Below are 27,380 nucleotides of genomic sequence, written 5' to 3' on the forward strand. Positions count from 1 at the left end.
GGTAATGCACACCTTTAATTCCAACACTTGGGAGGCAGAGGCAAGCAGATCTTTGTGAGTTTAAAGTCAGCCTGGTCTGCAGAGCAAGTTCCAGGGCAGCCAGGACTACTCAAAAAACACCCTGTCTCGAAAAACAAAACACAAAACAACACAAAACCCAGGGTTTGAAGTGCCTGAGACAGCAGAGGGCCTCATCCAGGGGCCTAGCCAAGTGGGAATGCTGGGCTGGGCATGTACAAAGTTAGGGCCGGTGCCCTTGTCATAGTCACTGGCTGCCAGGATGACAGGTTCTTGGGTTACATGATTGCTGGGTATTACTATCAACCATCAGGAGATACGACAGAGCCCTCCACCCTTGGCTGCCAGAGCCCTAGTGCTCCAGAGGTAGGCTTGGTTAGACACCAGCACTGGTGCCCTTTCCAGATAACTTTGCCAAGGCAAAATTTAATATAATACTCCTGAAATTCTAGGGAATTAAGAGACTGTGGGTTTTAAAGAAACTGGTATGTCTGCTTATGAAAGAAATCACTGTCAGGCCTCCACACCCACTCAGCCCATCCTGGGATAACGATGGCTTGCACCTGAGTCTGTCTGGCCATCCTAAAAGTAGGCTACAGCCTCTGCACCCATGGAAACATTGGTGTCATTCCCAACATACTCTGAAAATTTTAATTTGTTCTGACAATGAAACTAACACAACGTAAGGACTTACTCAAGCCCTCAGATGAGGCAAGACATTGCGGCTCTTGGAGGAGGCACCAAGGCAGCAGCTGACAGGAGGCATGGATGGAGGTTGCAGGTGCTAGGGCCCAAGAGCTAGGTGGGGATAAGGATGCCCCGCCCAGCCATCACTGACCTGGCTCTTCAGACAGACACTGGGAGATGCTTGAGGGCAGGACAGGGGCAGGCTGCTTAGGACTTGTCCCCGTTTAGCCCTCCAGCATCTGGGAGCAGAGAAAGTGGAGTAGACAGGAGAGCAAGTGCAGGAAGAGGAAGTGAAGGATCCCTGGGTCGTGAGTTAAGCTTTGGGCTTGGACTTGAGCCTCGGGGCCAAAGCAGTGTCTCTTCCTTCTGAGGAGGTCCCCTGAGCTCACAGAACAGGGTGTCAGCTTTCTGGCCTCTCCAAGTCCCTGGAGACAGGGACTCCCTGTCTCTCAAAAGCCACAGAAACGGTGAAGTCTCTTCCAGAATGTCCTTTCAAGCAGCCAGCAGCCAGCTCTGCCGACATAGTGTCCTTTCTACCCAGTCAGCACCCAGAGGTAGGTGCCGCCCCTCAGGGAGGCCCCCAGGGCTCATACCCCACCCCAGCTGGAGGGTGCAGGCTGCATTGGCTCAGAACTCCCAGTCATCCACCTCCAGGCCTTCCAAGTCTGTCACCAGGCCGAAGATTCCACTGGGATCCTGAGACTGGCTGCCCTCAAAGTTGGTGATGGGGGTGACAGGGCGAAGCAACTCGGGCAACGCCTCTGAGGCACGTCGCTTGATCTGAGGGAGAAAGACAAGTTGGACGGTGGATGCTGCAACTCAGGACACTACAGGACCTTGGGTTACCAGGCCATGGTTCCTGCCCCTTGGTGTCCTGGAGCCAAAAGGGAAAGGCAGGAGAGTGCCTCTTAGGGCTTCAGAAACATGGTCATCCCTCTGTTCAGACAGGCAGTGGAAGAGCACCCACCCCAAGCTAAGGGTCAGGGTGTCTAGAGCCACAGGTGAGCAGCAGCAGCAGCTTTGGAACCAGGGGAGCGCTTCCATACCTGCTTGAAGAAGGAGTGGTTCAGAAGGGTGCTGGCATTCGGCCTGGAGAGAAAGGGGAAGAGACCACATGACTCCTGGGCTCAGCTACTCCAACCCTGACATTCACCCTCTCCTCCCAGGCCCTCTACCTCTTCCCTCAGCTCTCCCAACAGCCAAAGCTACCCAGGCTGGCTTCTTAACAGGAAGCTGGTTCTTCTTGCTGAGGGACCACACTCTCCTCTGGGAATCGAGGTCTCTACTTAAGAGCCAGCCTCTCTCCTGGCTGGCGTTCCCAAGCTCCCTGCGCTGCCCTCAGCTTGGCCGACGGCCAGCAGGCACCTTGCGTCAGGGTTGCGCTGAAGGCACTGCTCCACAAAGTGGTGGAAGTGGGGTGAGAAGGTCCGCTGGTAGGGGTGGGCAGGCGAGTCGCCGTTGGAAGGCCGCAGGCTACCAGTGGCCAGGCTGTCATTCAGGGAAGGGGTGGCAACGGAACGCGAGGGACTCATGGTCAGCTCCTCGGCAGGGATGGTGCTGGTGTCCAGGAGGCAGGGCACTGTGCCATTCAGTTTCTCTAGGAGCATCTGGAGAAGACACGGGTCTGGGTTGCGGACTCTGGACAGCCAAGAGTTCCGTCACAAACACCTCACTCCCTTGAAGAAATGGAAGCTCTGGGAGTGAAGATCCAAGTGGGGGGGGGGCTGGCTAGGGTTATGTCAATTTGACACTAATTGGAGTCATCTGACGAGGGAGCCCATGAGAAAATGCCTCCACATGAATGGGCTGTAGGCAAGCCTGTAGGGCATATATTCTCTCCCTGCCCCTCCCCCCTCCCTCTCTCTCCCTGTCCGTCTCTCTCTCTCTCTCTCTCTCTCTCTCTCTCTCTCTCTCTCTCTCTCTCTCTCTCTCTCTCTCTCTCTCTCTCAAGACAGTTTCTTTGTATAGCTCTGGCTGTCCTAGAACTCGCTCTGTAGACCAGGCTGGCCTCAGACTCACAGAGATCTACCTGCCTCTGCCTCCCGAGTGCAGGGATTAAAGGTGTGCCACTGTTGACCAGTGGGCACTTTCTTAGTGACTGATGGGGAAGGTCCAGCCCATTGTGGGTGGTATCATCCTGGGGCAAGTGGTCCTACGTACTACAGTAAAGCAGGCTGAGCAAGCCATGAGGAGCAAACCAGTAAGCAGCATCCTCCATGGTCTCTGCTTCAGATCTTGCCTCCAGGCTTCTGCCCCGCTTGAGTCCTGTCCTGCCATCTCAGTAATGGCTGTTTCCTGGAAGTGTAAGCAAAATAAAACCTTTCCCCACTAACTCACTTGTCGTCACGTTGTCTCACCACAGCAGTAAAAACTCTAAGACATCATGCAAATCTGGCTTTTGCAAAGGAACACTGGCCACTGGCTGGCAGGGACGACAGAATGGGAGAGGAAGGACTACAAGTGCCCCTTCACCAGGGCTGGATGAGGAGCCCAGCGTTGATACATGCAAAACCAGCCACACCTTGAAGACAGCTGTCTTTGTGAGTGACCTCAGGAACCTTTTGAGCAATCCAAACAGAACCTGGAAAATTCTCTAGGATTCCACTAATGTGGGCGCTTCTAACCACCAGACTATTTAAGTTAGCTTTAAATTCAATTCCTCCATCTACCGGTCACATTTTAAGTGATCAATGTAACAAGTGGCTAGTGACTCCCTTATTGTGGACAGTGCAGGCACAGACACTTCCATTATTGCAGAAAGTTTTACTGGACAATGCTGCTTCTGGATTTGGACGACTAATTAGCTTAGTGATTTACACTAACTAGGTTACACTAACTAGCTCAAACTAACAAGGTCCAGACTAACTCAAACTAACAAGGTCCACCCTAACTAGGACCACACTAACCATCTTACTCCTTCTTGAGCAGCTCCTGTTACTCAATTATTTTCTTACCCATCTCTTATAGGTAGGCTCCTGATTATTCTATCAGAGCTAAGTTAGGCTAAGAACTAGAATGGGTAGATGAGTCACCTTTCAGACAGACAGACGGACGGATAACCCACCACTGTCACCCATGCTTGTACCTTCAGCCCTTCCCTGTTCTCTGGGATCATATACGGCATTCCTGTCTCCTCCTCCAGCCTGATCACCCAGCAGCTCTCGGGAAAGCCTGGCCCCAGCCATTTACAGTTCTCTGCTGTGCCCCAATCTGTTCTTTGCTAGCACACACTGATGTTGCAGGGTCTGAACTCAGGACTCTGCAAATCCTGGTAAGCACTCTACTGTTGCGGGATATTTTAACTATGTGAGGGTGTTACATTTGTCTATGTTGCATTTTTTAATCATGTAAAGATGGGTGGCTGTTTCATTTTGCTTACCTAACGCACCTGACTGGTCTAAGAAAGAGCTGAACAACGCCGGGCGTTGGTGGTGCACGCCTTTAATCCCAGCACTCGGGAGGCAGAGGCAGGTGGATCACTGTGAGTTCAAGGCCAGCCTGGTCTACAGAGTGAGTTCCAGGACAGCCTCCAAAGCTACAGAGAAACCCTGTCTGGAAAAACCAAAAAAAAAAAAAAAAAAAAAGAAAGAGCTGAACAGCCAGTAGAAAAACAGGCAGGGCTTGTGGGCAGAGAGAATGAGTAGGAGGAGAAATGGCAATGGAGGAGAAAATGGAGAGAACACAGGAGAAAGAGAGAAAGAAGCCAGGGGCCAGGCAGCTGCCAGCCAGCAGACACAGAGTAGGACATACAGAAAGAAAGGTAAAAGGCCCTGAGCTCAGACAAAACCTAGATAAAGAGAAACAGAGTAAAATATGAGCTAATAGAAGGCCAAGAATTCATAAATCATAAGAAGTCTCTGTGTCATGATTTGGGAGCTGGTTGGTGGCCCAAAAGAAAAACCCTGGTGTATCTACCACTGAGCTACATTTCCAGCCAAGATTAGGCTTCCATTCCCACTATTTGTACAGTCAACTGCCATTAGCTTTCAGGGCTAGACTAGGGGCTGGAGAGATGACTCAGTGGTTAAGGAAGCTTGCTGCCCTTACAGAGATCCTGAGTTTTGTTCCTAGCATCCATGTTGGGTGGCTTTCAAGTGTGTGACTTTAGATCCAGGAGCTCTGATATCCCCTTCTGAACTCCTTAGGCAATGGTACACATGTAACATGTATGCACATGTACATGCATGTGCACACAAACTCTTTTTCTTTTAAGTATTAAACGAAGTATTTTCGCCCCCTAGAAGTTCTTTTGGTCCCTGCTCAAGGCAGTTGACTCAACCATTCTCTAGCTTCAACCTGTGACCCCAAGGTGAGCAGTGTGTGAGCCTGAGGGGGGAGGCCTGCTCACAGGTTTTTACCTCCTCCTGGTTCTAGATCTTGCTCCAGGCACCTGAGATTCAAGTAACACTTGCCCAGACAATCCCAACTCCTTTTCCTGGGTGTGATAGGACCTGAACAAGTTTCTTTTCTAGACTGTGCCACTGGCCTGAGTGGTGGCCAAAAGGCAGGCATGTGCAGGGGTCTGCAGAATGCAGGCTCTACAGTGTGTTTCAGAGTACAGTGGCACACAACCAGAGATGCCTGGGATTTGAAACTGGATGCTGATCTTTTGTACTTATCAAGGAAGGAAGACAGGACATAGCTGATGAGTTTATAAGGATCAGGTAGCTTAGCATGGTGGTGCATGCCTACAATCACAAAACTTGGAAGCTGAGGCAGGAGGATTGCTCTAAGTTTAAAATTGATCAGCATTTTATACAATTTGCACAGCCATACAGTATCATGTGTTATGTGCCTCTCTCTGCACTCTCTGCCCTGCTTGCCCCACCCTATGGGTTGGGCTCTGTGACCACAATATTTATCACCAGAGGAGGGAACAAAGAATTGCACAAGCACCCCTCCACCAAGCGGGTGGGAAACTTCTTGAAGCAAAAAGACTATCATGTTATTAGCCATAGTCAGCGTCCCCGTGTGGCAGAAAGCAACAGACATTTGTGGAAGGCAGGCAGATGAGAAGAAGGGAGCACAGGTCTGCAGGCTCACCTGAGTGGCAGGCATGTCCTTGAAGGGGACATGGCCATTAGCTAGTTCACACGCTGTGATCCCCACACTGTAGATATCAGACTTGGCATCATAACCCTGAAGATTCTAAAAAAGAAGAAAAAAGCCAAAGGTGACTCCATTTGCAGCCCTGATCTTTCTTTAAATAAGAAGGAATAAAAACCGAGGAGGCGATGAATGCCCATCCCAGTCAGGACCGGGCGCTGACCACGCTTACCTTCTAATGCGGGTAACTGCTCTGTGAGGATAGCAAATGTTTGGCGGTGCTATGAAGTGAGCAGGCACACTGGAATGGGATCTAGTATTTCCAGAATGCTCTCTATCCACAGGGTGGGAAGTGTCCCTCAGGCAGACACTAGGGACAAGTTGGGGACCCACACATCCACAGCGGGCAGGCAATGCCCATGTTGAGTGGGTGCTAAGACACAACTGGCCAACAGGACTCTTCCTCCAGAATCGGAGAGAAGTTCCACCCCAGTAAATTTCTGTGTCTCTTTGGGCCCAAGGACACAGACCTGCTGGAGAACTTCTGGGCTGAGCCACGGCAAGACCTTGACACTGTATTTTGGAAAATCATGGACCGCACGCTGCCGTTGCCCGTGGCTGATCATGCTGAGGTTGCTGCGTAGACCAGACAGGTAGACCTTCCCATCCGTGGAAATCAGAATGTGGCTGGCCTTGACACTCCTAAGGGGGAAATTAAGACATGTGCATGCCTCATGCTACAAATCTGCAGTCTTCAAATACTGGACCTGGCCAGCTCTCCCCCTTGTGTGTATCCCATGCATATACGTGCATCTCATACATGTTGGGGAAGTCCTGTGTATATGTCAATAAATTACTGCTGGCCAATAGGAATCTAGATAGGTGGGGCTAGGAATCCAGGAGGATTCTGGGAAGGAGAAACACAGGAGAGTTCCGAGATGTAACACCATGGGGTAGGAGCCCGGAACTATTCTCCGGTAAGAGACATACTTAGATTAACAATTATGGGGTAATTACTTAAAGCAGAGCTAGCCAGTAAGAGACAAGCAAGGCCAACAGCTTCATAATTAATATAGCCTCCTGTGTGTTTATTTGGGACTGATGCGGATCTAGAACCAGGCGGGCGGGAAGGCTTCATCTCAAAGAAAAAGGCTTCTCTTAACACATACATACATAAATGTATATATGACCATTTTCTCTCTCTCTCTCTCTTTTTTTTTTTTTTTTTTTTTGGTTTTTCAAGACAGGGTTTCTCTGTATTGTTTTTGAGGCTGTCGGTCCAGCCTGGCCTCGAACTCACAGAGATCCGCCTGCCTCTGCCTCCCGAGTGCTGGGATTAAAGGCGTGCACCACCAACGCCCAGCTTTGTTTTTGTTTTTTCAGACAGGGTTTCTCTGTAAGCCTCTTTAAAGCTGCCCTGGAACTTGCTCAGTAGACCAGGCTGGCCTTGAACGCAAAAATCCACCTGTCTCTACCTTCCAAGCGCTGGGATTAAAGGTGGAGCCACCACCACCCGGCTCAGCACAAATGGGACAGGTCTATCACTCTCCTCCCACCAAGGCTGGGGACAATTGCAAAAAAACGGATGGAAAGATTGTAAAAGCCAGAGGTAGGGAAGACCTGATCAAAACAGCTTCCTCTGGACAAATGCGACCACAGACACTGTGACTGCCTGTATAGAACCCTAGCATTCTAGCATGGAGGAAAGAGGAGCTCAAGAGCCTCTGCCCCTAACTGACAGGTTGCTGGCTTCTGGGGGAGGGAAAGTTAGTTTTATTTAACAGTGAGGTCCCTGGCATGTCAGCCATGTTCCAATGGATAGTCCCAGCCAGCCTGGACCTCATTATGTAAACTAGGCTGGCCCCAAAGCCTTAATGCTCTGAGATCTGCCTCTCTTACAGGCATGCACCACCATACCAGGACTAATGATTTTTATTTGTTTGCTGTGTAGCCTTGGTTGTTCTGAAACTCAGTCTGTAGACCAGGCTGGCCTTGAACTCACAGACATCTGCCATTCATGCTCCAGCCTGGCTCCTACTTATACTTTAACTTTTTGTTCTTGGGCATTCTTGGGAAGTGCATGTGTGTGCTTTAAATTTACTTAGTCACTTTCTGTTAAGCAATTCGCTCCTTTTTCAGTGCTGACTTCAAGACTCATCCTCATCCTTGTTGCCATCTGTACATGCTGGATTCTCGCTTCTGATTGGCAACTATAGCCCAGGGACCTCATATTTCCCATTCTCCAGGGAGAGACACTCAAGACACGTGTACTCAGTGCAGTTGTAACAGACGTCAGCATGTAGCAGACATTAGCACACAGCCAGAGCTGATGATGCTCTAGGTTCCATGCCCCAGCTGGTGGCTCTAGGTTCCATGCAGCCTCCTAGCCACTGCAATGTGACATCGGGTCTTCATCTGTGGTTCTATGACCACGAGGGCTGAGTGTGTGTCCCTGCAACTGCTGTGACCACCCCTCCTGCCACTCTGCCGTCTTTTCTTGTTTTGCATGACCTTGTTGCTCATGTATGTTTAGACAAAGCTAACCTCTGTCATTCTAGGACACACTATTTTGTTCAGAGTGTCACTGACGAGATAGAAATCTTTAAGACTGATGTAATCAAATTTATCATTTTCTTGATTTATGCTTTTAAATGCACAGCTCTTGTGTATCTAGGTCCCAAAACTATTCCCACACACTGCCTTCTGCCTCAGTCTGCAGTTCGGGGCTTATGAGATGGCTCGGTGGGTTAAGGCACTTGCTGCCAAGCCTCACAACCTCAGTCTTATTCCTGGAACCAATGGAGTGGAAGGAGAACTCCAGTTCCATTGTCTTCCCCATTATGGGTTTTCCTGACACTAACCACAAAGAAATTTGTCTTTGGCCTGGCCATGGCCTGCTCTGAGACACAGCAGATGGTCCTCTCACACGATAAAGATCAAGTGACTTCAGCACTGACAGACTAATGACTCTCCCTCAGGTGTCAAGCTCAGAATCCAGATCCTTGATTCTGAACTCTAGCTTCACAAGTAAAGGGTACCTGTGCACATAGCCCATGTGGTGGATGTAGTCCAAGGCCTTCAGCGCCCCCTGCAGGATGTATGCAATCGCCTGCTCATTCATGCCATCCATGAAGTGTGTGCCAATGAGATCCTTGGCAGAACCTGAAAAGGACACCAAGAGTAACAGGAGAAAGGAAACAGCACAGAAGGAACCACAAGCGTTCTAGAACTTTCCCACTCACCATATGCCATGAATGATGTGACGACCCACAGCTCATTGTCTGAGATGAAGGTGGCTCGATATGGCACTATATTGGGATGGCTGAAGAGTTTAGAGACGTGAAGCTCCCCCTGAAAGCAAGGGCAAAGCTGAGGTCAGGGTCCCACATGGCATCCAACATCAAGATGGCAGGTTACAGTGTGGAGGCCTAGCGCCTTCTGGGTGCTCTCCTCAGAGGTCTTCCAAAGTAGGAAGGCCCATCCTGCCTGGAGAAAGCCACCTGATTTGCCCATTCAGGCCTTTGGATGGCCCTGCCAGCCACCAATACCCAAGAGCCTCAAAAATCAACCCTTCACCATGCAGGGTCACTGCTGTCAACACAGTGAGCATCAACTACCTCAGAGATGACAAAAAGAAAGCAGTGACTGAAGACTTGGGAAGTGACCCACTTAACTCCAAAGGCCGAGGCACACACTACCTTTTAAGTCAAGAACACAGTCCCAGTTCGTGCGCTGAGGTAGTAGAACTGTAAATTTGAGGCCAGGCTGGGTAATAGCAAGATGCTATCTAAAAACAAAAACTGTTTTCCCACTGTACATCAAAGTATAAGAGTTGACTGAACTAACAGACTACAGAAACTATGGAATACAAGGAGACATTTCCTAGCACCTTTCTCTGAGTTTCAGGCCAGCCTGGTCTACAGAGTGAGTTCCAGGACAGCCAGGACTGTTACACAGAAAGGAACCTCAGAAGAGCCAGGGAGATCTGTGTTATCCCAGTGCTTAGAGCAGAGGTTCTCAGCCTTCCTAACGCTTCCACCCTTAGTACAGCTCCTCATGTGTGGTGACCCCAACCATAATTATTTCATTACCACTTCATAACTGTCATTTTGCTACTGTTATAAATCATAATGGGGTCTTAATCCACAGGTTGAGAACTGATGGCTTAGAAGGCTAGGACAGGAGGACTGATGAGTTTGTGGCCAGCCTGGGCTATGTGAGTTCAGCTGGAAGGTGGGACCCTACCTCCAAAGAAATTAAAAACAAAACAAAAAAAAAAAACCTAGAAATTTCAGGCCCCTGGCCTTTATGACCTAAACTGAGACCACGTGGGCAGGTATCTCAGCCTGTCTACTGCTTTAGAGAATAAAAGCCAGAAAAACCACATTGGCAAACATGTTCTGGAATAAATTCAGTTTCCCCCTCACAAATAACTAAGTTAGTACAGGCTCCGTCTAGTGACTGTGAATGGAGGAACTCAGACAGCACAGTCAGGTGAGCATCGACGCCGATTGGTGAACACCACTTGAGGAAAACACTGCATATGAAGTACACGAGCTGCACACAGCCCGAGTTCACACTTCGCTGGGCGCTATGCACACTGCTATCATAGGACCATGAGGAGTGTCTTATACCAGTTTAACCAGAGGGAGATGCCTTCATTATCAAATCAAAAGCCATCTACAGCAAGCATGATGCTAAGGCCCAGAAAATGGCCACTGGTAGCAGAGCAGGTGGCCCTGCCTGTGACCAAGACTTCCTGGGACTGAGTCTGGACAAGTTGCTTACTGGTATGTTTGCCTGCAGGCATGCTATTTAGCCTCTCTGAATAATGCAGAACAAAGCCAAGAGAAATATTTAAAGAGGAGGGGACAACTGGACTGAGTAGCACCACAGTCTGATGGACAGGGTCAAATGCATAAGATTCTTCACTGATGCCTCGTGGTCCACCTTAGTTTCCCAGAGAAACTTCTAGAGGAATGAGACAATGTTGTTATGTAAAGGAGCCCACCCTCCAAGGGTCACACCCACACCATATTACCTGCAAGAACGTCACCATCTCGTTGGAACACGCTTCTAGGTTGATCCTTCGTACTGTCACATACTCTCCTGTTGGTTTGTACCTGGCTAAATTCACTGTCATTAAGTCTTCAAATCCTTTACCTAAAAGAAAAGAGGAATAACTTAAATAAAAACAGCCACTCATATTTATCTACTCTAAAGAAAAATCTAGCTCGAATGGTCACTACTGCTACTTTCATAGCTGACATTTCTTGGTTTTCCCATCGGTCCTTCTCAGGCAACCATCGTAGTGAACTATGGCCTCCTAGCAAAGACTTCTTCCTATTCTTGGCACAGGAAACCCATAGAAGCCCATTGTCACCATGAATCCTCGAAGCTAGCTGAGGAGGTGGGTGTGTTCCTGGGAATTACCTATGACAGTGAGCAGCTCGTAACACCCGCTCTCTGGCAGAAAGCTACTCATGGTCTCCGGTTTAGAGAAGGACGCTATGGATTCTGAGCTTGCCTCATTGGCCTAAAGAAAAAGAAAAAGAGGTTAGCTGAGAAAATGGGGAGGGGCATAGGTGGCAACAGATGCACGAGGAGACTCACTTCTGCAGCAACCCCGCTGTGGCAAAGAAACGGTGCTGGCTCTACCTGAGCAGGACACAACACATGGGTGTTCAGACTACATGGGCACTCTACAAATGAGGAAGACTGTTCCAGGCAACCGTTACTCCACCCATCCTTTCCAGTGACTGACTGCTAAAGTCTACCAAGTTCATGGCTGGGAAAGGAAGTGTGGAGAAAGACATGAAAAAAGCCAGGGAGTCAGGGGGGAGAGAAATACAGGGGTTTCAGTTATCTGCTTCATTGGGGTCCAATGGTTAAAGCCCGAACGGCGAGATTCTACATGGTCAGATGCAATCTTGTGCTAGAGCAGTGGTTCTCAACTTGTGGGTATAGAACCTTTTTTTTTTTTTTTCTTCGAGACAGGGTTTCTCTGTGGCTTTGGATGCTGTCCTGGAACTCGCTTGGTAGTCCAGGCTGGTCTCGAACTTACAGAGATCCGCCTGCCTCTGCCTCCCGAGTGCTGGGATTAAAGGTGTGCGCCACCAACGCCCGGCGTCCTCTTAAACATTCTTGCTCTCACTAAAACCAGTGTTTGGCTCACAGGAAGCCTGGTGGGTGGCTATCAGACATAGTCTCTGCTCTGGCCTGTGAATGTCCACAAGGTGAGGCTCTTGCCCACCTCAGTGACCCCATCTCCCTACCCAATCACTTTCCCCACACAACAAGCAGGAAAAGCCAATCTCAGAGGAGAAAACTGGCTCCATTAGATTGGCTGCAGGCAAGTCTAGGGCATTTTCTTGATTAATGACTGCTGTGGGAGTCCTGAGCAAACCATGGAGAGCAAGCCAGTCAGCAGGGTTCCCTTCAATTCCTGCTTCCAGGGTCCTGCCCTGACTTCCCTCAGTGAAACGATAAAGCGGTAAGTTGAAATAAATCCCAAGTTTCTTCCTTAACTTGCTTTTGGGCATGGAGACAGAAATTGGTAGCAGGTTCAGGCGGTACTGCTGGACAGACCGGACCATGGTGTTCTGGGGAGGACTGTAGACAGAGTTTAATGGGCTGTTCTGTGGGAACTTAAGAAAAAAACATTGTTGGAGCACTGTCTGATGATCTGAGGGAACAGGCTGTAAGGTGAAATGAGCTCTCCTCCCTAAGCTGCTCTTGGTCATGGTGTTTATCATAGTAATAGACAGCAAACTAAGACAATGTGTATGTGTGTTTTGTTTGCACATACCTAAGTGTATGCAGTACCTGTGGGGGTTAGAAGAGGGAGCCAGACTGTCTGGAACCCAAGTTACAGATAGTTTGGAGTCACCACATGGGTGCTAGGAACTGAACCTGGGCCTCTACAAGAGCAGCAAATGCCCCTGACCCTTTGAACCATCTCTCCAGTCTCTTTAACTTGATCACTCCTATTCGGCTACAACTTCCATCCCATTATTTTTTGTTTGAGTTTTGAGACAGTGTCATATGGCCAAGGCTAGCCTCTATGTAGTTGAGGATGCCCCCACCCCACGCCATCCAGTTGCACGTCAAACATTCACATGCTTATCATTCTCTCATCACTGCCTTCTATCACTTAGAGACGACTCTGCCCATCACTCTATTATGCTGCCTAGCTTTACAGTCTTCACAGAAGTCACTGCTAAAGTTGAGTCACCTATTTCCTGTCAACTAGAACATGTTCCAGATGAGAACAGGCTCCAGAGCTACACCGGGAAACCCTGTCTCAGGATACCCAAAAAAAAAAAGGCATTTGTTTTTCAAGTGAGTAACACTATGGCCCGGATGAGAAGTAACTGCTTTGTGTTTAAAGCTTTCTCTCCATTTCCAAATTTCTTGAACTTACTCTAGTTTGAAAAAGAGATAAGGAAGAACAATTGAGTCCTCAGAGTAAAATATTTATCATACGTGCTTTTTTATTTTTATTTATTTATTTTTAAGATTTTATTTATTATGTATATAGTGTTCTACCTACATGTTTGCCTGCAGGCCAGAAGAGGGCAACAGATTTCATTACAGATGGTTGTGAGCCACCATGTAGTTGCTGGGAATTGAACTCATGACCTCTGGAAGAGCAGTAAGTGCTCTTAACCTCTGAGCCATCTCTCCAGCCCACACGTGCCTTTTTAATGTATGTATTTTAAGTGACTCTTTGGTAATGTACAAATGGAAACTCCCTCGTTACCTCTGTCCTGCTTCCCGGCAGGAAGGCATACAAGACACACTGCCTACTGAGCTCCACTATGGCATTTCTTATGAACTGCTTACATAGTAACTTGACGTAACTTCCATGATCTAGTGGTACAGAAATGACTGGAAAGGGTAATGTTAGCAACTAGTACTTTAGGTACTGGAAAATGCAGAGCTGCAGGAGATGCGCAAGTCTAGAGGCTGCTGTGGCTTCTGCATGACTCTGCCTGACTCACCACAAACCATTGTAGAACAAGGCTTCCACTCTGTGGCTACCCCAGTCAGAGGCCGGCTTTCATTAGGCAAGCAAACAAAGCAGGAAAGAGAGGGAATGGTTTTGTAAACAGGACAGAAATACTTTAGTGTTCCTTGTGTAACTTCAGATTGGGCACACTATGTGATCACCTTGCGGTCACCTGCGTCACCACACGTCTACATTCCTCTAGCAGACACTTGAAATACATTACGCATCTGAACTGGTTTCCACAGATGGACTTAGAACACAAAAGGATTTCTGAGAGGTCTGGTCTGCTACTGACACACAAGCAAGGGGGTGTCCTGGTTAGTTTTCTGTCAACCTGACCCAGCTAGATTTATCTGGGGGTTGAAACCTCAACTGAGAAAATGTCTCCACTAGACTGCCTGTAGGCAACTCTGTAGAGTATTTTCTTGATTAATCACTGGTGTGGGAGGGCCCGGCCCACGGTGGGTGGTGTCATCCCTGGGCAGGTGGTCACTGTTAATATAAGAGAGCTGTTTGAACAAGCCATAGAGAGAAAGCCAATAAGTGGCGTTCATCCGTGGCACCAGCTTTAGTTCCTGCTTCCAAACTCCTGCAGTTTAAGTTCCTGCCTTGACTTCCCTCGACAAACTGTGACTCAGAATATGTAACTGCGAGCCGGGCGATGGTGGCGCACGCCTTTAATCCCAGCACTTGGGAGGCAGAGGCAGGTGGATCTCTGTGAGTTCGAGGCCAGGCTGGACCGATAGCCTCCGAAACAATACAGAGAAACCCTGTCTCGTAAAAAAAAAAAAAAAAAAAAAAAAAAAACAAAAAAAAACAAAAAAAAAAAAAGAATATGTAACTGCATAAGCCCTTCCTCCCCAAGTTTCTCTTGGTCATGGTGTTTGCCACAGCAACAGCACCATGTTCACGAGGCACTGCTGTGATAGTGCGGCCCAGGTCTGTTGGGAGGACTGTGACGGACTTGGGAGTTTGGGGCTGGAAAAGCTGCTGAGTGGTCAGGTCACGGGGCTGTTGTGGGAACCTGGGAGACAACGCTGAGAGTGGGGGGGATGACGGAGGGCTGGCTTGTGAAGTTTCGGGAGGAAGCAAGGAGTATGTAGTAGGGCTAATTTAAGTGTGATATTCTGAATTAAGAATTTGTGGTCTGTCAGCTAGGGTTGAAGAATCAGCAGTGATTAACGTAAGACCAGAGGCACTGAGGTGAACCCTGTGCTCTGCCAGAACAGGGTTAGCTCATTAAACTCTCCCAGATTTTAAAAAGTCTATGTTTAGAGCAAAAGGATGGAATTTTAGCTCATTAAGCACAGCACAGTTACACCACTGCAACCTGGAATCTCAGATTGCTCAAGGAAAGATACTAAATTTGTTCATTTTTTTTCTTTAGGTCCCCATAACATTAGAAAACATTTTACTTGTTTTGAAGAATTTTAAAAACATATAAGCCACTGACACCTAGAAATGACCATAAAACAGTAAGTAGCATTGATTAAAACAAAATCCAATACAGTGTAAGACAGTATTAATGAGACACTAACAAATGAACACATTCAACAGGTTTCACCCAGGACAGTTTTTGCTAGGCCATCAGCAACTACAGGGTTTCTCTGTGCTTTGGAGGCTGTCCTGGAACTAGCTCTGTAGACCAGGCTGGCCTCGAACTCAGAGATCCGCCTGCCTCTGCCTCCCGAGTGCTGGGATTAAAGGCGTGCGCCACCAACGCCCGGCTGTAATTAGTATTTCTTATGAAAAAAAATCTGATCTTTTTTTAAATTTTTAATGCAATTTTTAAATTTTTTATTTATTTTATTTTGTCTCCTGAATGCAAACACATGGCTCTGACAGACAGGCGCGCTCCTGAGACAGTGTAAGCACAGTCAGAACTAACCTGAGCATCACTGTTCTTTACTCAGCCTGGGGCTGCCTACAAAACATGCAACCCATAGAGCGGGGGCTGCCTGCCAAGGAAAGCATTCTCTTCTTACCCCTCCCTGTTTCCATCCTTGCTCCCCACCTCTCAGGGCCTCACTCTTGAACAAACCCAGCTGGCCTCAAACTGGTAATCTTCCTGCCTCAACCTCCTGAGTGCTGGGACCACAGGCGAATGAATGCCAGTATGCCTAGCCATTGTCCTCTCCTTTTTTAAGACAATGATTCACATATTCCAAAATAGCTTGGTGCACTGTGCACATCTGGTACTATTTACTTAGGGAAAACAAAGCACAAGGGGAGGGAAGACAGCAAAAATCTTGCAGCTTTTTTTTGGTGGGGGGATGGATCTGCTTTGCGTGTTTTTTTGGAGGGAGAGAGGAGAGAGAGGCTGAGTTTTAAATTTTTGGTTCTTTTCAGTTGCCATGTCCATGAGCAAGAATGTGTATTGTGTGGAGGTCAGTTTCCTCCTTCCACCTTCATGTGGTCCCAGGTCAACGAGGCTGGCCTCTCACTTTGGCGCCTGTGTGGGCCATCTCATCAGTCTTAGTAGCTCATGCTGTATTTTCTCCATAGACTGAAATGTACTGTTAATAGTCTACAGATGAGGAAGTTGAAGCAGCAGCCACTAAAACTGAAGTTTCACAGTGATGAACTTACTGCAGGTGAGGAGACTTTAACCCCACCAATATGTCTCTGCACCTTAAAGTACACACTGAAGTCTTTCCAGGGTGAAACCTGAAGCACAACAAGTAAAAAAAGCAAAAGAAATCAAAACTGCACTACAAATCAAGCTGAGAAGACAGAGCGGCAGAAGCAAAAAGCACAATCTCCACACGATGCCATCTCCATGCAGCAGCCACAGAGCCAGAGTTCATAAAGCCACTTACTTTTCTCCGAGTGTCACCCGGAGGCTGCTCTGGGGTAGAGAAATCAATTGTTGGCATTTTATTGTTAGCAGAAGACACACCCACATTCAGAACAGCAATTACCACACTTAGGACTACAGTTAATAATGGAAACCACGTAAGTCATTTCAGCACCACACATATGCACAGACTGCAGTGAGACCCAGGCAGCCTCCTGGATGGGAGCCTGTCCCACAGCTACAGCCCTGGGCACACATCTACTCACCACCAGCTCAGCATGTTACTGTGAATATGCTGTCTCTGAGCATTATACCAGAGATCACTTCCCTTCCCTTTGTTCCTCACCTACTGCCACTGAGCTACATACCCACGCCCCCAAATCATACATTTTAAATTTTTCTTGAAATTTAAAAAATTTTTTTATTTTATTTTATGTACATTGGTGTTCTGTCTGCATGTATGTTTGTGTGAGGGTGTCAGATACTCTGGAACTGGAGTTACAGACAGTTATGAGCTGCCAGAAGGGTGCTGGGAATTGAACCTGGGTCCTTCAAAGAACAGCCAGAGCTCTTAACTGCTGAGTCATCTCTCTAGCCCTTGTTTGAAAAAAAAATTAGCACTTATTATAGTATGTGGGTTGGAGGCAGGCGACAGCTTGTGGAAGCTGGTTCTCTCCTCCATGTAGGCTCTAGGACTGAACTCAGCTCATTAGGCTTGGCAGCAAGTGCCCTCACCCACCATGCCATCTCCTGGCCCTTTATAACTTCTTTGTTTTGTTTTTTCCAGACAGGGTTTTCTCTGTGGCTTTGGAGCCTGTCCTGCAACTCACTCAGTAGACCAGGCTGACTTTGAACTCACAGAGATCTGCCTGCCTCTGCCTCCCAAGTGCTGGGATTAAAGGTGTACGCCATCACTGCCGGCCCTTTATTCCTTTTGAGGTAGTTTCTTGATGGTTATACCTTAAGCTGGCCTGGAACTGGTGGCAATCCTCCTAGTGCAGCCGCCAGAATACTGAGATTACAGTCATGACCCACTGGGTCAGGCTCCAAAACTCGTTTTAAAGTCACAGGGTTGGTGGGCGCATTCTCAGGAGTGTAGAGACTAGACTGCTTTTGGGGGGAGTGTGGGTAAGGGGCCTTGCTTGGTTTTAAGGCAAACTGTTTTCAGCACCGCAGCACCAGCCCACATCTAAGGGACAAGACTGTTGCCCAGCTTGAGACTCCAAGTCAGAGATGTTGGACTCTGAATTCAGTAGAGCAGTAGCTTTGGGAATCAGCTGTTGGGAACCACGTGCCCTCCTGCTCACAAATCCTGTGTGCACCCTGGAGTGTTTCCATCTTCAGAAGTGATAAGATGCATTAACATGGAGGCTGGGGTGCAGTGCAGGGGGAGCAGGCCTGTCCAGCACACAAGGCCCTGGGTTTCATCTACCCAGCTCAGGAGAAGTTAGTACAGGTCTTCCACTGTAAAGTACAGGGTAGTTATACATTCTCAAACATCTTAAATCACACAATTCTAAATACCTTAAACTACAGCAAGTCAGAGGAGCAAAGTTTAATCACCAGGGAAACGCCTCTCATCGGAAACCCAGATCTACTACCTGATAACAGAAAATTGGAGGAAGAGTAATTTGGCCCTGGGTTTTCTTTCTTTCTTTTTTTTTTTTTTTTTTTTTTTGGTTTTTCGAGACAGGGTTTCTCTGTGGCTTTGGAGGCTGTCCTGGAACTCGCTCTATAGACCAGGCTGGCCTCGAACTCACAGAGATCCGCCTGCCTCTGCCTCCCGAGTGCTGGGATTAGGCCCTGGGTTTTCAAAAGAGTGGTAGTTCCCAGCAGATGGCAGTTTTCTGGCATTCTAACAACAGAAGCGACTGCTTACAGCAGTTAGTCAAAGGTGAGAAGCCAAGAAGGTGGTGGTCTACATGAAATCCAGCTCAATATCCTGACAGGGCAAATTTCAAGTTGTGTGAGACTAGGTAACACTGACTACACTGAGCTGTGACCATGCAGAGGACAATCTCTTTACCAACCTCAGATCACAGACCAGGATGCTGTCAAAGACAGTCAGAGGCTAGGTATGCTGGCACATCCCTTAATGCTGGCATTCAGAGGTAGAAGCAGAGGGATCTCTGAGTTTAGAGTCAGTCAAGACTACCCCATCTCAAAACAAACAGGCAAGCAAAAAAAAAAAAAAAATCCCATCAAAAACCCAGTCAGGGGCTGGAGAGATGGCTCAGAGGTAAGAGCACTGACTGCTCTTCCAGAGGTCCTGAGTTCAATTCCCAGCAACCACATGGTGGCTCATAACCATCTACAGTTCAATCTGGTGCCCTCTTCTGGTATGTAGGCAGAACACTGTATATGAAATAAATCTTAAAAAAAAAAAAACCGCCGGGCGTTGGTGGCGCACACCTTTAATCCCAGCACTCGGGAGGCAGAGGCAGGCGGATCTCTGTGAGTTTGAGGCCAGCCTGGTCTACAGAGCGAGTTCCAGGACAGCCTCCAAAGCCACAGAGAAACCCTGTCTCGAAAAACCAAAATAAAAAAAAAAAAAAAAAAAAACCAGTCGGGAACTGAGAATCCATTCATTCCAGTCATATACTCTTTAATATTTGTGACTAATTCATTATAAACTGAACTTGCAAAACAATTTCTACAGAAGATTATTAGTGTGTGTGAGCACATGTGTCATGGTACATGTACAGACATCAGAGGACAACTCTGTGGAATTGGTTCTCCTCTCACCTTTAAATGGGTTCCAGACAAGGCAAGCATCTTCACCCGTGGAGCCATCTCATAAGCCACAGTGTTTAACTTTAGGGTATTTTACTCCCATTAGTGATGGGAGGGAGATGAAATTAGTAACAGAACTTATTTTTTGTTCCATTAGTTTATACTGTAATAATTTTTATATTATAATTAAAACAAAATGAGCCTATCATTTTTGTGTGTGTGAGCTCTTACCTAAAATATAATACTTTGACAAAGTCCATAAACAACACTACTTTAGAATTTCTTTGAGATTCTTTTTTTTGGGGGTTTTTTTTGTTTATTTGTTTTATTTTTCAAGACAGGGTTTCTCTGTATTGTTTTGGAGGCTGTCCTGGAACTCGATCTGTAGACCAGGCTGGCCTCGAACTCACAGAGATCTGCCTGCCTCTGCCTCCCGAGTGCTGGGATTAAAGACATGTGCCACCAATGCCTGGCTCTTTGAGATTCTTTAAGGAAAATAAATTAATAGGTACTATCCAGTAATACATTTGAGGGGCTAGAGAGATGGCTCAGAGGTTAAGAGCACTAGTTACTCTTCCAGAAGACCTCAATTCAATTCCCAGGAACCACATGGTGGCTCACAACCATCTCTAATTCTTCTGGCCTGCAGGGATACAGAGCATTCAAATCACCTCCCCCACCCAAACTTAACACAATTGAGTTTTCAGTTACTTGGTCTATTTGTAGATGCTGTGGACTGCTGTTTATCTATAGGGTGCCTAGAATATCACAATAGTTGAAAACAATGAATGGGACTGCAATATTTTGTTATTACAAGTATCTTTTGGTTTTTAGAGACTGTCTTGTTATATAGCCCATCTGCCCTTGAATACCCTTAAGAAGTGTAAGATAGCCTCAAACTCAATGATTCTTCTGTCTCAGCCTCCCAAGCGCAGGGATAGCAAGCAGGTGTGTGCCAACATGTCCAGCCACTACTACTATTTTTACAGAGAACCTTTCCATTGCCCTAAACTAAGATCATCATTTCCAAAAAGGTCTTACTTTGGAAAGGGTCAAACAAAACAGGAATGTCTGTGCCTGTTAAACATCAAAGGGCAAACCTAAGGGGTCAAAAACCTATTATAATAGAAGGTTAGTATTTTTGCTCTGACAGACTTTTTTCCTTAGTTCTATTGAGTCTCACAATTCCAGCTATGAAAAAAATGAATCAACTATATGGATCAATACAACCAGGACTTTTATAACACTTCTACTTTGTCTTGACATTGTGTGTGTGTGTGTGTGTGTGTGTGTGTGTGTGTGTGTGTGTGTGTGTGTGTGTATGAGAGAGAGACGAGACTGGAGAATGAGTGCTGTCAAAGCTGTGTCCCGTGCTTTCTTTTCACTTTTTAGTTTGACACAGGGTCTCACTAAGTTGCCCAAGCTGGTCTTGAACTTGTAATGTTGCTGTTTCAGTCTCCCAAGTATCCAGAATTACAGGCTTTTACCATTAGGCTTTACACACTTGGAAAAATTTTAGTTTAACAGTATGTGTTTCAACTGGACAAACACTTATAAGAAACATACAGGTCTTTGTGCTTGTTTTCTAACTAACAATCAAGACAGGTCAAAAGTAACTGCTGTTAACAGTATGTGTTTCAACTGGAGAAACACTTATAAGAAACATACAGATCTTTGTACTTGTTTTCTAACTAACAATCAAGACAGGTCAAAAGTAACTGCTTGATTCATCCACAGATTTCTAGGAAATTCCAGATTAAAAAGGAAGCCAGTGAATCTAACAACTATAGTTTACTGTTGCTCTTCAAACTGCTAACTTCTATAAACTAATCTAGTCAGCAAAAGAATAGTGATAATTATCCTGAAATGATGGCTAAGTGCCATACTGTACTTACCTCCAAATAGTTCCAAATCTCTTAAGCCCTCAACAATGAACTTTTCCGAGACCCACCGCTAAAGAGGAAAACCCCAAAGAGAATTAGTATATCTTCTAAGCCACAACAAAGTGCTATCAGCCTTTAGAGACAAACAAAACAACCACAAACCCCACAAAAACAAAAATAAGCAATACAATATCGGACTCGTTTCCACATAAGGCTGAAAAGGATCTTGAAATTAGCTACAAACAATAGATTCATCCCTTTCTCTAGTCTGTACCTAACTGTAAGCAAAATGAAGACTGGTCCATAAGTGCGGGACAACAGAGATACATGGAACTGTCCCTAATTATATTTTTCTCTCCTATATAGAAAACTATATTTGGTTCCATCTTGCTCATTCCATAAATATTCTCCTTTTTTGTTTTTTGTCTTGTTTTCAGAGACAGGATTTCTGTATAACAGCCCTGGCTGTCCTGGAACTCACTCTGTAGACCAGGTTGGCCTTGAACTCACCAAGATCCACCTGCCTCTGCCTCCTGAGTGATAGGATTAAAGGTTTGCGCCACTACTATCCGGCTTCCACAGATAATTCTTTACAGAAATCCTGGATCATCAGTGCCAATTTGAAAAGTATTATTGGAATTCAATACATACAAAACACGAATAAAAAAATTTGTCACAAGCCTCCATTTGTTTATAAAATGAGACCCAGGATATTCCATATTGTTTTATCTACAAAGCTTTCTTCTGTCTAGTTTTTATGTTTCTGAGACTAGGTCTGTCTCTGTTGCTTAGTCTGGCCTTAAACTGCTTAATCCTCTTCCAGTTTCTCAAGTGCTAGATTACACCATGCCTGGTTCTTTTTTCTTTTTTGGTAGTAGAATCCATTCATTATACAGGAGGTTGAGTTTCCTTATGATATCATCTCATGTGCAGATCCTATTCCTTGATCATATTATAGCCCAGTAGCATCTTCTTGCCCCTTCCCTACTCTGGTTCTCCTTTCTCATGTCAGAGATTTGTGTGTTATTCTTGTATAAATGCACACTCATCATCTCAGTATCACAGTGTGGGTACAGGGGCTGCTGAAGCCAGCACACTTACAAGGGAAGTTCACCAAGACCAAACCAACCAGGGCAATCAGCCCATTTCAGGTGAGTGTTAGATTTCCATTATACTAATCAGGAGTCTGGTTTCACCTTCATCAGGCCAGGTTAAAACAGGAATGTGGCTCATGTTTAAAAGCAATGGAATCCAGATTCTGTTTCACTTCATGATTGGTGTTAAAGTTTGGCAAGGAGACATTCTTTCCACTGAGAAGAGTTCAGGCTGAGGAGAGAGTTATCTTTTCCTCTTAATTAACACTGAAATTTATTTCTTACAGTGTAACTTGTTTTTATGCATATAAACACAAGAAAGGGAAGATTAAAGGACATGTTTTAAAAAGCTATGTAATATGTACTGAAACTATAAAATCACTTTGTCCTTTTCTGTAACACTTCCTCATTTAATATGAAAGGAATGCACATGTGGAGGTCAGAGGACAACACGTAGGATTCACTTCTCTCCCCTCACCATGAGTTCTCAGGGATAGAACTCCAGTCGTCAGATTTGATGCAAGCCCCTGTACCTGCTAAGCCAGCTCACTGAACCATAAGCCTGCGATTTTAGCGAAGTCACTGGAGCTTTTTTTTTTTTTTTTTTTTTTTTTTGGTTTTTTTTCGAGACAGGGTTTCTCTGTGACTTTGGAGGCTGTCCTGGAACTCACTTTGTAGACCAGGCTGGCCTCGAACTCACAGAGATCCGCCTGCCTCTACCTCCCGAGTGCTGGGATTAAAGGCGTGCGCCACCAACGCCCGGCACTGGAGCTTACTTATAAAGAAACTAAATCTAGTATTTGTTTAAGGTTAATCTCACAAGATTTTTTTCTAAACTTTTACAGGGGAGCATGGGAACCAAGCTGGCACTATCACAATTATGCAGTTGAGTTTACATGTCAGCACGCCCGAGTGCAGTGGGAAAGTCTTGGACTGTGAAACCATCTTCGTGATCATGGTCCCTCTCCTGCCAGGTGAATATGAGCTCTTCTGCTTCACTTATTTGTTTTGTGCATGTGTGTCATGTGTGTATGTGGGGACCAGAGGACATGTGGGAGTCAGGTCTCTCCTTCCACTATAGGTCCTAAGGACTGAATTCAGGATGCCAGGCTTAGCATCAAGCCCTTGAACCTGCTGGGTCAGCTCATAGTTAACTTTAGAGACCCTTCATGATTATATTGAGAAATGCGTTGATAAAAAAATTAAGGTATAATAAATTCTTCCAGTTAACTTTAGAGACCCTTCATGATTATATTGAGAAATGCATTCCAGTTAACTACAATCTCACACTGATTTTAAAAACATAAATCCATGAAAAACAGAAGCAAGATCTTTACCAGCTGTGTAACTACATAGAAAAAGCCCAACTCATTTAGCATGTGACTGACCAATTCAGAAAATAAGGCACCTTCCTGTTTTCCACCAGACAGTTCCAAGAGTCATATTCAAACAAGACAAAGTGACCCACTACAGTGTCCACCCAAATACTTGGCTTTTCAGAAGAGAAAAAATAGAAAGCCTGAAGAATGGAGACACTCACCCTGATTCGCTCTGGTTTACTTACGAGAAAAGACATGGGCTCCGACTGTGTAGACCTACTGCGATTTCAAAAATGTAATCCTAAAAGGAAAAGAGAAACAAGGAGAGTTGGTTAAATCTCTTTTTATAGAAACATCTTTTTCTCCCCTGCAGCAAAGTCTAGTCTCGAACTCACTATACAGTAGAGAACAACCTTGAACTCCTGAAACTCCTGTCTCCACACCCTGATTGCTGGAACCACAGGCATGTACCACACCTGGGTTCTGTGGTGACGATGGAACTGAGCCAGGTGTTTAGGCAGACATTCTACTGAGCAGCATGCCCAGTCTAGACAAAGCTTCTCTGTGGAACAAAATGGACTACTGATCTACCATTTCAAGGCACCATTCCAGACATACAACTTGCTAACTTCTGAGTATGTGTTTAGAATTGTATTGCATGACAATAAACTTGGATATACTTTGAGCAAGTACATTCTGAAACTGTCATTTCTGTAAGAAAAGAAGTTTGGAGTCCAGTATGTCAATGCATTCTTGTATTCCCAGAACTCAAGAAGGAAGATAAAGAACTGCAGGCCAGCAGGGGTTTCATACATTGCAGGACTGTTAAGAAAGCAGGGTAAGGTGGGTGGGAGAAGTGGGGTACAACGGATGAATGAGAAGAAATTTTTCAACTTGGAGAAAGGCAAGTGCAAAAGCCACAGTTAACATAAAGTGCACCATGAGTAAGCTCCTTTTAAAAACAAAGCAGGTGTGTCTGCCCCCACTTCCAAACATCACTGCATGCCGGCCTCCCCACTTCTGAACATCACTTTAGCACAAGTCTGGCAAGCAAAATAGGCACACAGTGTTCAAAGTGCAAAACTCTCTGCCCCTCCCCCCAGCCTTTTTCTTTTTGAAACAAGGTTTCTTCTCTGTGTAGCCAAGTTGTCCTGGAACTCTGTGATCCACCTGCCTCTGTCGCCTAAGTGCTGGGACTCCCACAGGCTTTTCTTTCTTTTTGGAGGCAAGGTCTCAGATATCCAGGGTGATACACAGAAAGGATGACCTCAAACTTCTGATCCTCCTACTTCTGTCTCCTGAATGCTAGGATTGTGGCATCACACCCACCCAATATTTTTTTTCCTTGTCTGATTTAATGAAACTTGAATATTGAAAATACAGATTGCGATTTTTAATTTGAATTAAGACATTCAGAAAGCTGAAGTGACTTTCCTTTCTTTCCTGTGGGACCTTGGGCATGGTAGGCAGGCACTCTACTTATAAGCTACCAGCACTGTTATTTCTGAGACAAAGTCCTTTATATAGACAGGCTGGCTTCAAACAATCCTCTTGACTTAGACTCCAAGGGCTGGGATTATGGGCAGCCAGATGCACCTGGCTGGAAGTGTAAAAATATTTACTGATAACAGGAATGTGTACTTAAAAAAATTCTAAGGATTATACAAATAATTTTAAAAAAATATTTTAAGATGGGTGTGGTGTTGCATGCCTGTAATACCAGTACTTGGCATGAGGATCAGGAACTCAAGGTCATACTTGCCTATATGTGACTCTGAGGCTAGCCTCTGCTACATGACCTGTATCAAAACCAAACCAAACAAAAATTTAAATAAATGCTGCACTGCAGACTGGGTGCTGTGCTGAACACCTGTAATCCTAGAACTACTCAGACTGGGGTAGCAGGATCAAGAGTTCAAGGCCAGCTTAGCTACTGAAGAGATCCTGGATCAAGGAAAAAAATCTAAAAACAAATGGATATTCATCTGAATATTGAGGGAATTTCCTTTTCTACTTTGGTGACATTAAGATCACTATGCTGCTTTCAAATGTCCTTAAAATACAAAATTACAGAGGAAGGAAAGGCAGATGGAGAAAAGATCATTCAAACCATAAATCCATTTTTATCAAGAATATATAACACCATAATACACTGCAAAGCAATAGACTTAGTAGATAGAAACAGAAATAGCCTTTTTATTTATTGATTTGTGGTGCTAGACATCCAGCCTAGCACCTCACACATGCTAAACAAGCACTCTACCACTGAGGTACATCCATCCTAGATACAGCTTCATTATTTATAAGCAACAATTATCTTTCTGATGACTGAAGTCCTCAGAAATAAGAATAAGGCCTCAGTTTTGGATACCATGACTAAATCCTATATGCTTTGCATAAACTGAAAATCTATTTTAGGATAGCCAATAGTTACATTAAAAGCAGAAATGGCACATGCCTTTAATCCCAAAACTCAGGAGGCAGAGACAGGTGAATCTCTGAGTTTGAGGCCAGCCTGTTCTCAGAGAAGAGTTCCAGGACAGCCAGAGCTTCACAAGGGAAATCCTTTCTCAAAAAACAAACAAAATATAGGTCAGAAAAGCTAAGTTCAATAGCATCTGCCTAGCAGCCCAAAGTCCTAAATTTAATCCCCAGTATAGTTTATTTTTCTTTATCTGAAAGAGTAGCTGTGGTGAAGAGATTATTTTTTAAGGATTTATTTATTTGTTATGTATACAGTGTTCTGCCTGAATGAAGACCAGAAGAGGGTACCAGACTAAATTACAGATGGTTGTGAGCCACCATGTGGTTGCTGGGAATTGAACTCGGGACCTCTGAAAGAACAGACAGTGCTCTTAAGCCCTGAGCCATCTCTCCAGCCCTGTGATGAAGAGATTTATACATTAAAACCGGAATAGGGTGGGGGATCTCCAACTTGTCTTAGAACTCCAGAGTCTATGTTGGGGTCAGGCCTTGGAAGAAAACCAGATGGCTTTCCTCATCAAGCATGCACCTCCTTTTGACAGGGCCCTGGTGCCCGACCATAGCAATTCACAAAGGTGTAAGAAATATGACACACTCCAGGGAGAGTAGGACCTTAACTGGTTGAGGAAGTGGGATGTACACCAATAAACAGGACAGAGAGAATGGACAAGAAGGAATGAGCAACTTCTTATGGAATTTAACAAAAACATAGCTGAGTGGCAGTGGGCCTGGAATATCAAAGGTGACTTAAAGAGTATGGAGCTTCCAAGCCAAAGGGTGTAACTGGTATCTAGTGTTTGCTGTCTTATTCAAAGGTGTATCTCTAGCTTCCACAACAGTGCTTGCCACACAGTAATCACTCAGAAACACTAAATAATTGCCGGAAAGTGAAGAGAAATGTGTTAGCACTTTGAACATACTCTCCAGTGTGTGAAAACCATGAAGAGGCCTTCAATGCATGCTAACAAAAGGCTGGATTAGCAGGGGGTAGGAAGCCACTGTAAGCTTTGAACAGAAAGATGATACACAATAGTGGTGTAAGCAGTGTGTCTCACATCTTGTTGAGCCCACAAATCACTTAAGAGATCTTGTTAAAATTCAGGCTGCAATTCAGAAGGTATGGAGTGGGCTTGGACGTTTCTAACACACTCTCTGGAAGTGACAATGCTGTTGGCATGTGGACCATGCTATTAACTAACATTTGAGAAATCTTGTTTGGAAGAACATTCCAAGAAATGTTACTCTATAACGGAATGAAGAAAGGGAGGGGTAAAAATAACCTAGAGAAAAGCATGCTGGTTAGAAAAC

At 45.6% G+C, this 27,380-nt stretch overlaps 1 protein-coding gene and 1 pseudogene across 12 annotated transcripts in view; both read right to left on the minus strand.

The window, feature by feature from the left end:
* Positions 1-655: 655 nt before the first annotated feature.
* Positions 656-27,380, minus strand: part of Strada (STE20 related adaptor alpha) — a 29,285-nt gene continuing 2,560 nt past the window's right edge. For 2 of the 12 annotated variants that reach the window (XM_040749929.1, XM_040749930.1), the window contains exons 2-14: positions 23,834-23,889; positions 21,188-21,245; positions 16,582-16,610; positions 11,185-11,287; positions 10,793-10,914; positions 8,994-9,102; positions 8,790-8,913; positions 6,282-6,453; positions 5,749-5,853; positions 2,866-3,000; positions 2,071-2,312; positions 1,752-1,794; positions 656-1,485 (exon numbers count right to left, since the gene is read on the minus strand). In XM_040749929.1, coding sequence (XP_040605863.1) covers positions 1,333-1,485; positions 1,752-1,794; positions 2,071-2,312; positions 2,866-3,000; positions 5,749-5,853; positions 6,282-6,453; positions 8,790-8,913; positions 8,994-9,102; positions 10,793-10,914; positions 11,185-11,287; positions 16,582-16,610; positions 21,188-21,245; positions 23,834-23,845 — 1,407 coding nt within the window. In that variant the 5' untranslated portion in view covers positions 23,846-23,889 and the 3' untranslated portion in view covers positions 656-1,332. Of the gene's footprint in view, positions 1,486-1,751; positions 1,795-2,070; positions 2,313-2,865; positions 3,001-5,748; positions 5,854-6,281; positions 6,454-8,789; positions 8,914-8,993; positions 9,103-10,792; positions 10,915-11,184; positions 11,288-16,581; positions 16,611-21,187; positions 21,246-23,809; positions 23,890-27,380 lie in introns of those variants that run through there. The other 10 variants (XM_040749927.1, XM_040749928.1, XM_040749933.1 and 7 more) reach the window with 7 other exon arrangements.
* Positions 23,114-23,251, minus strand: LOC121141695 (annotated as a pseudogene).

This window comes from Mesocricetus auratus, unplaced genomic scaffold (genome assembly GCF_017639785.1).
Source record: "Mesocricetus auratus isolate SY011 unplaced genomic scaffold, BCM_Maur_2.0 Super-Scaffold_100007, whole genome shotgun sequence".
In the NCBI taxonomy this organism is placed as follows: domain Eukaryota; kingdom Metazoa; phylum Chordata; class Mammalia; order Rodentia; family Cricetidae; genus Mesocricetus; species Mesocricetus auratus.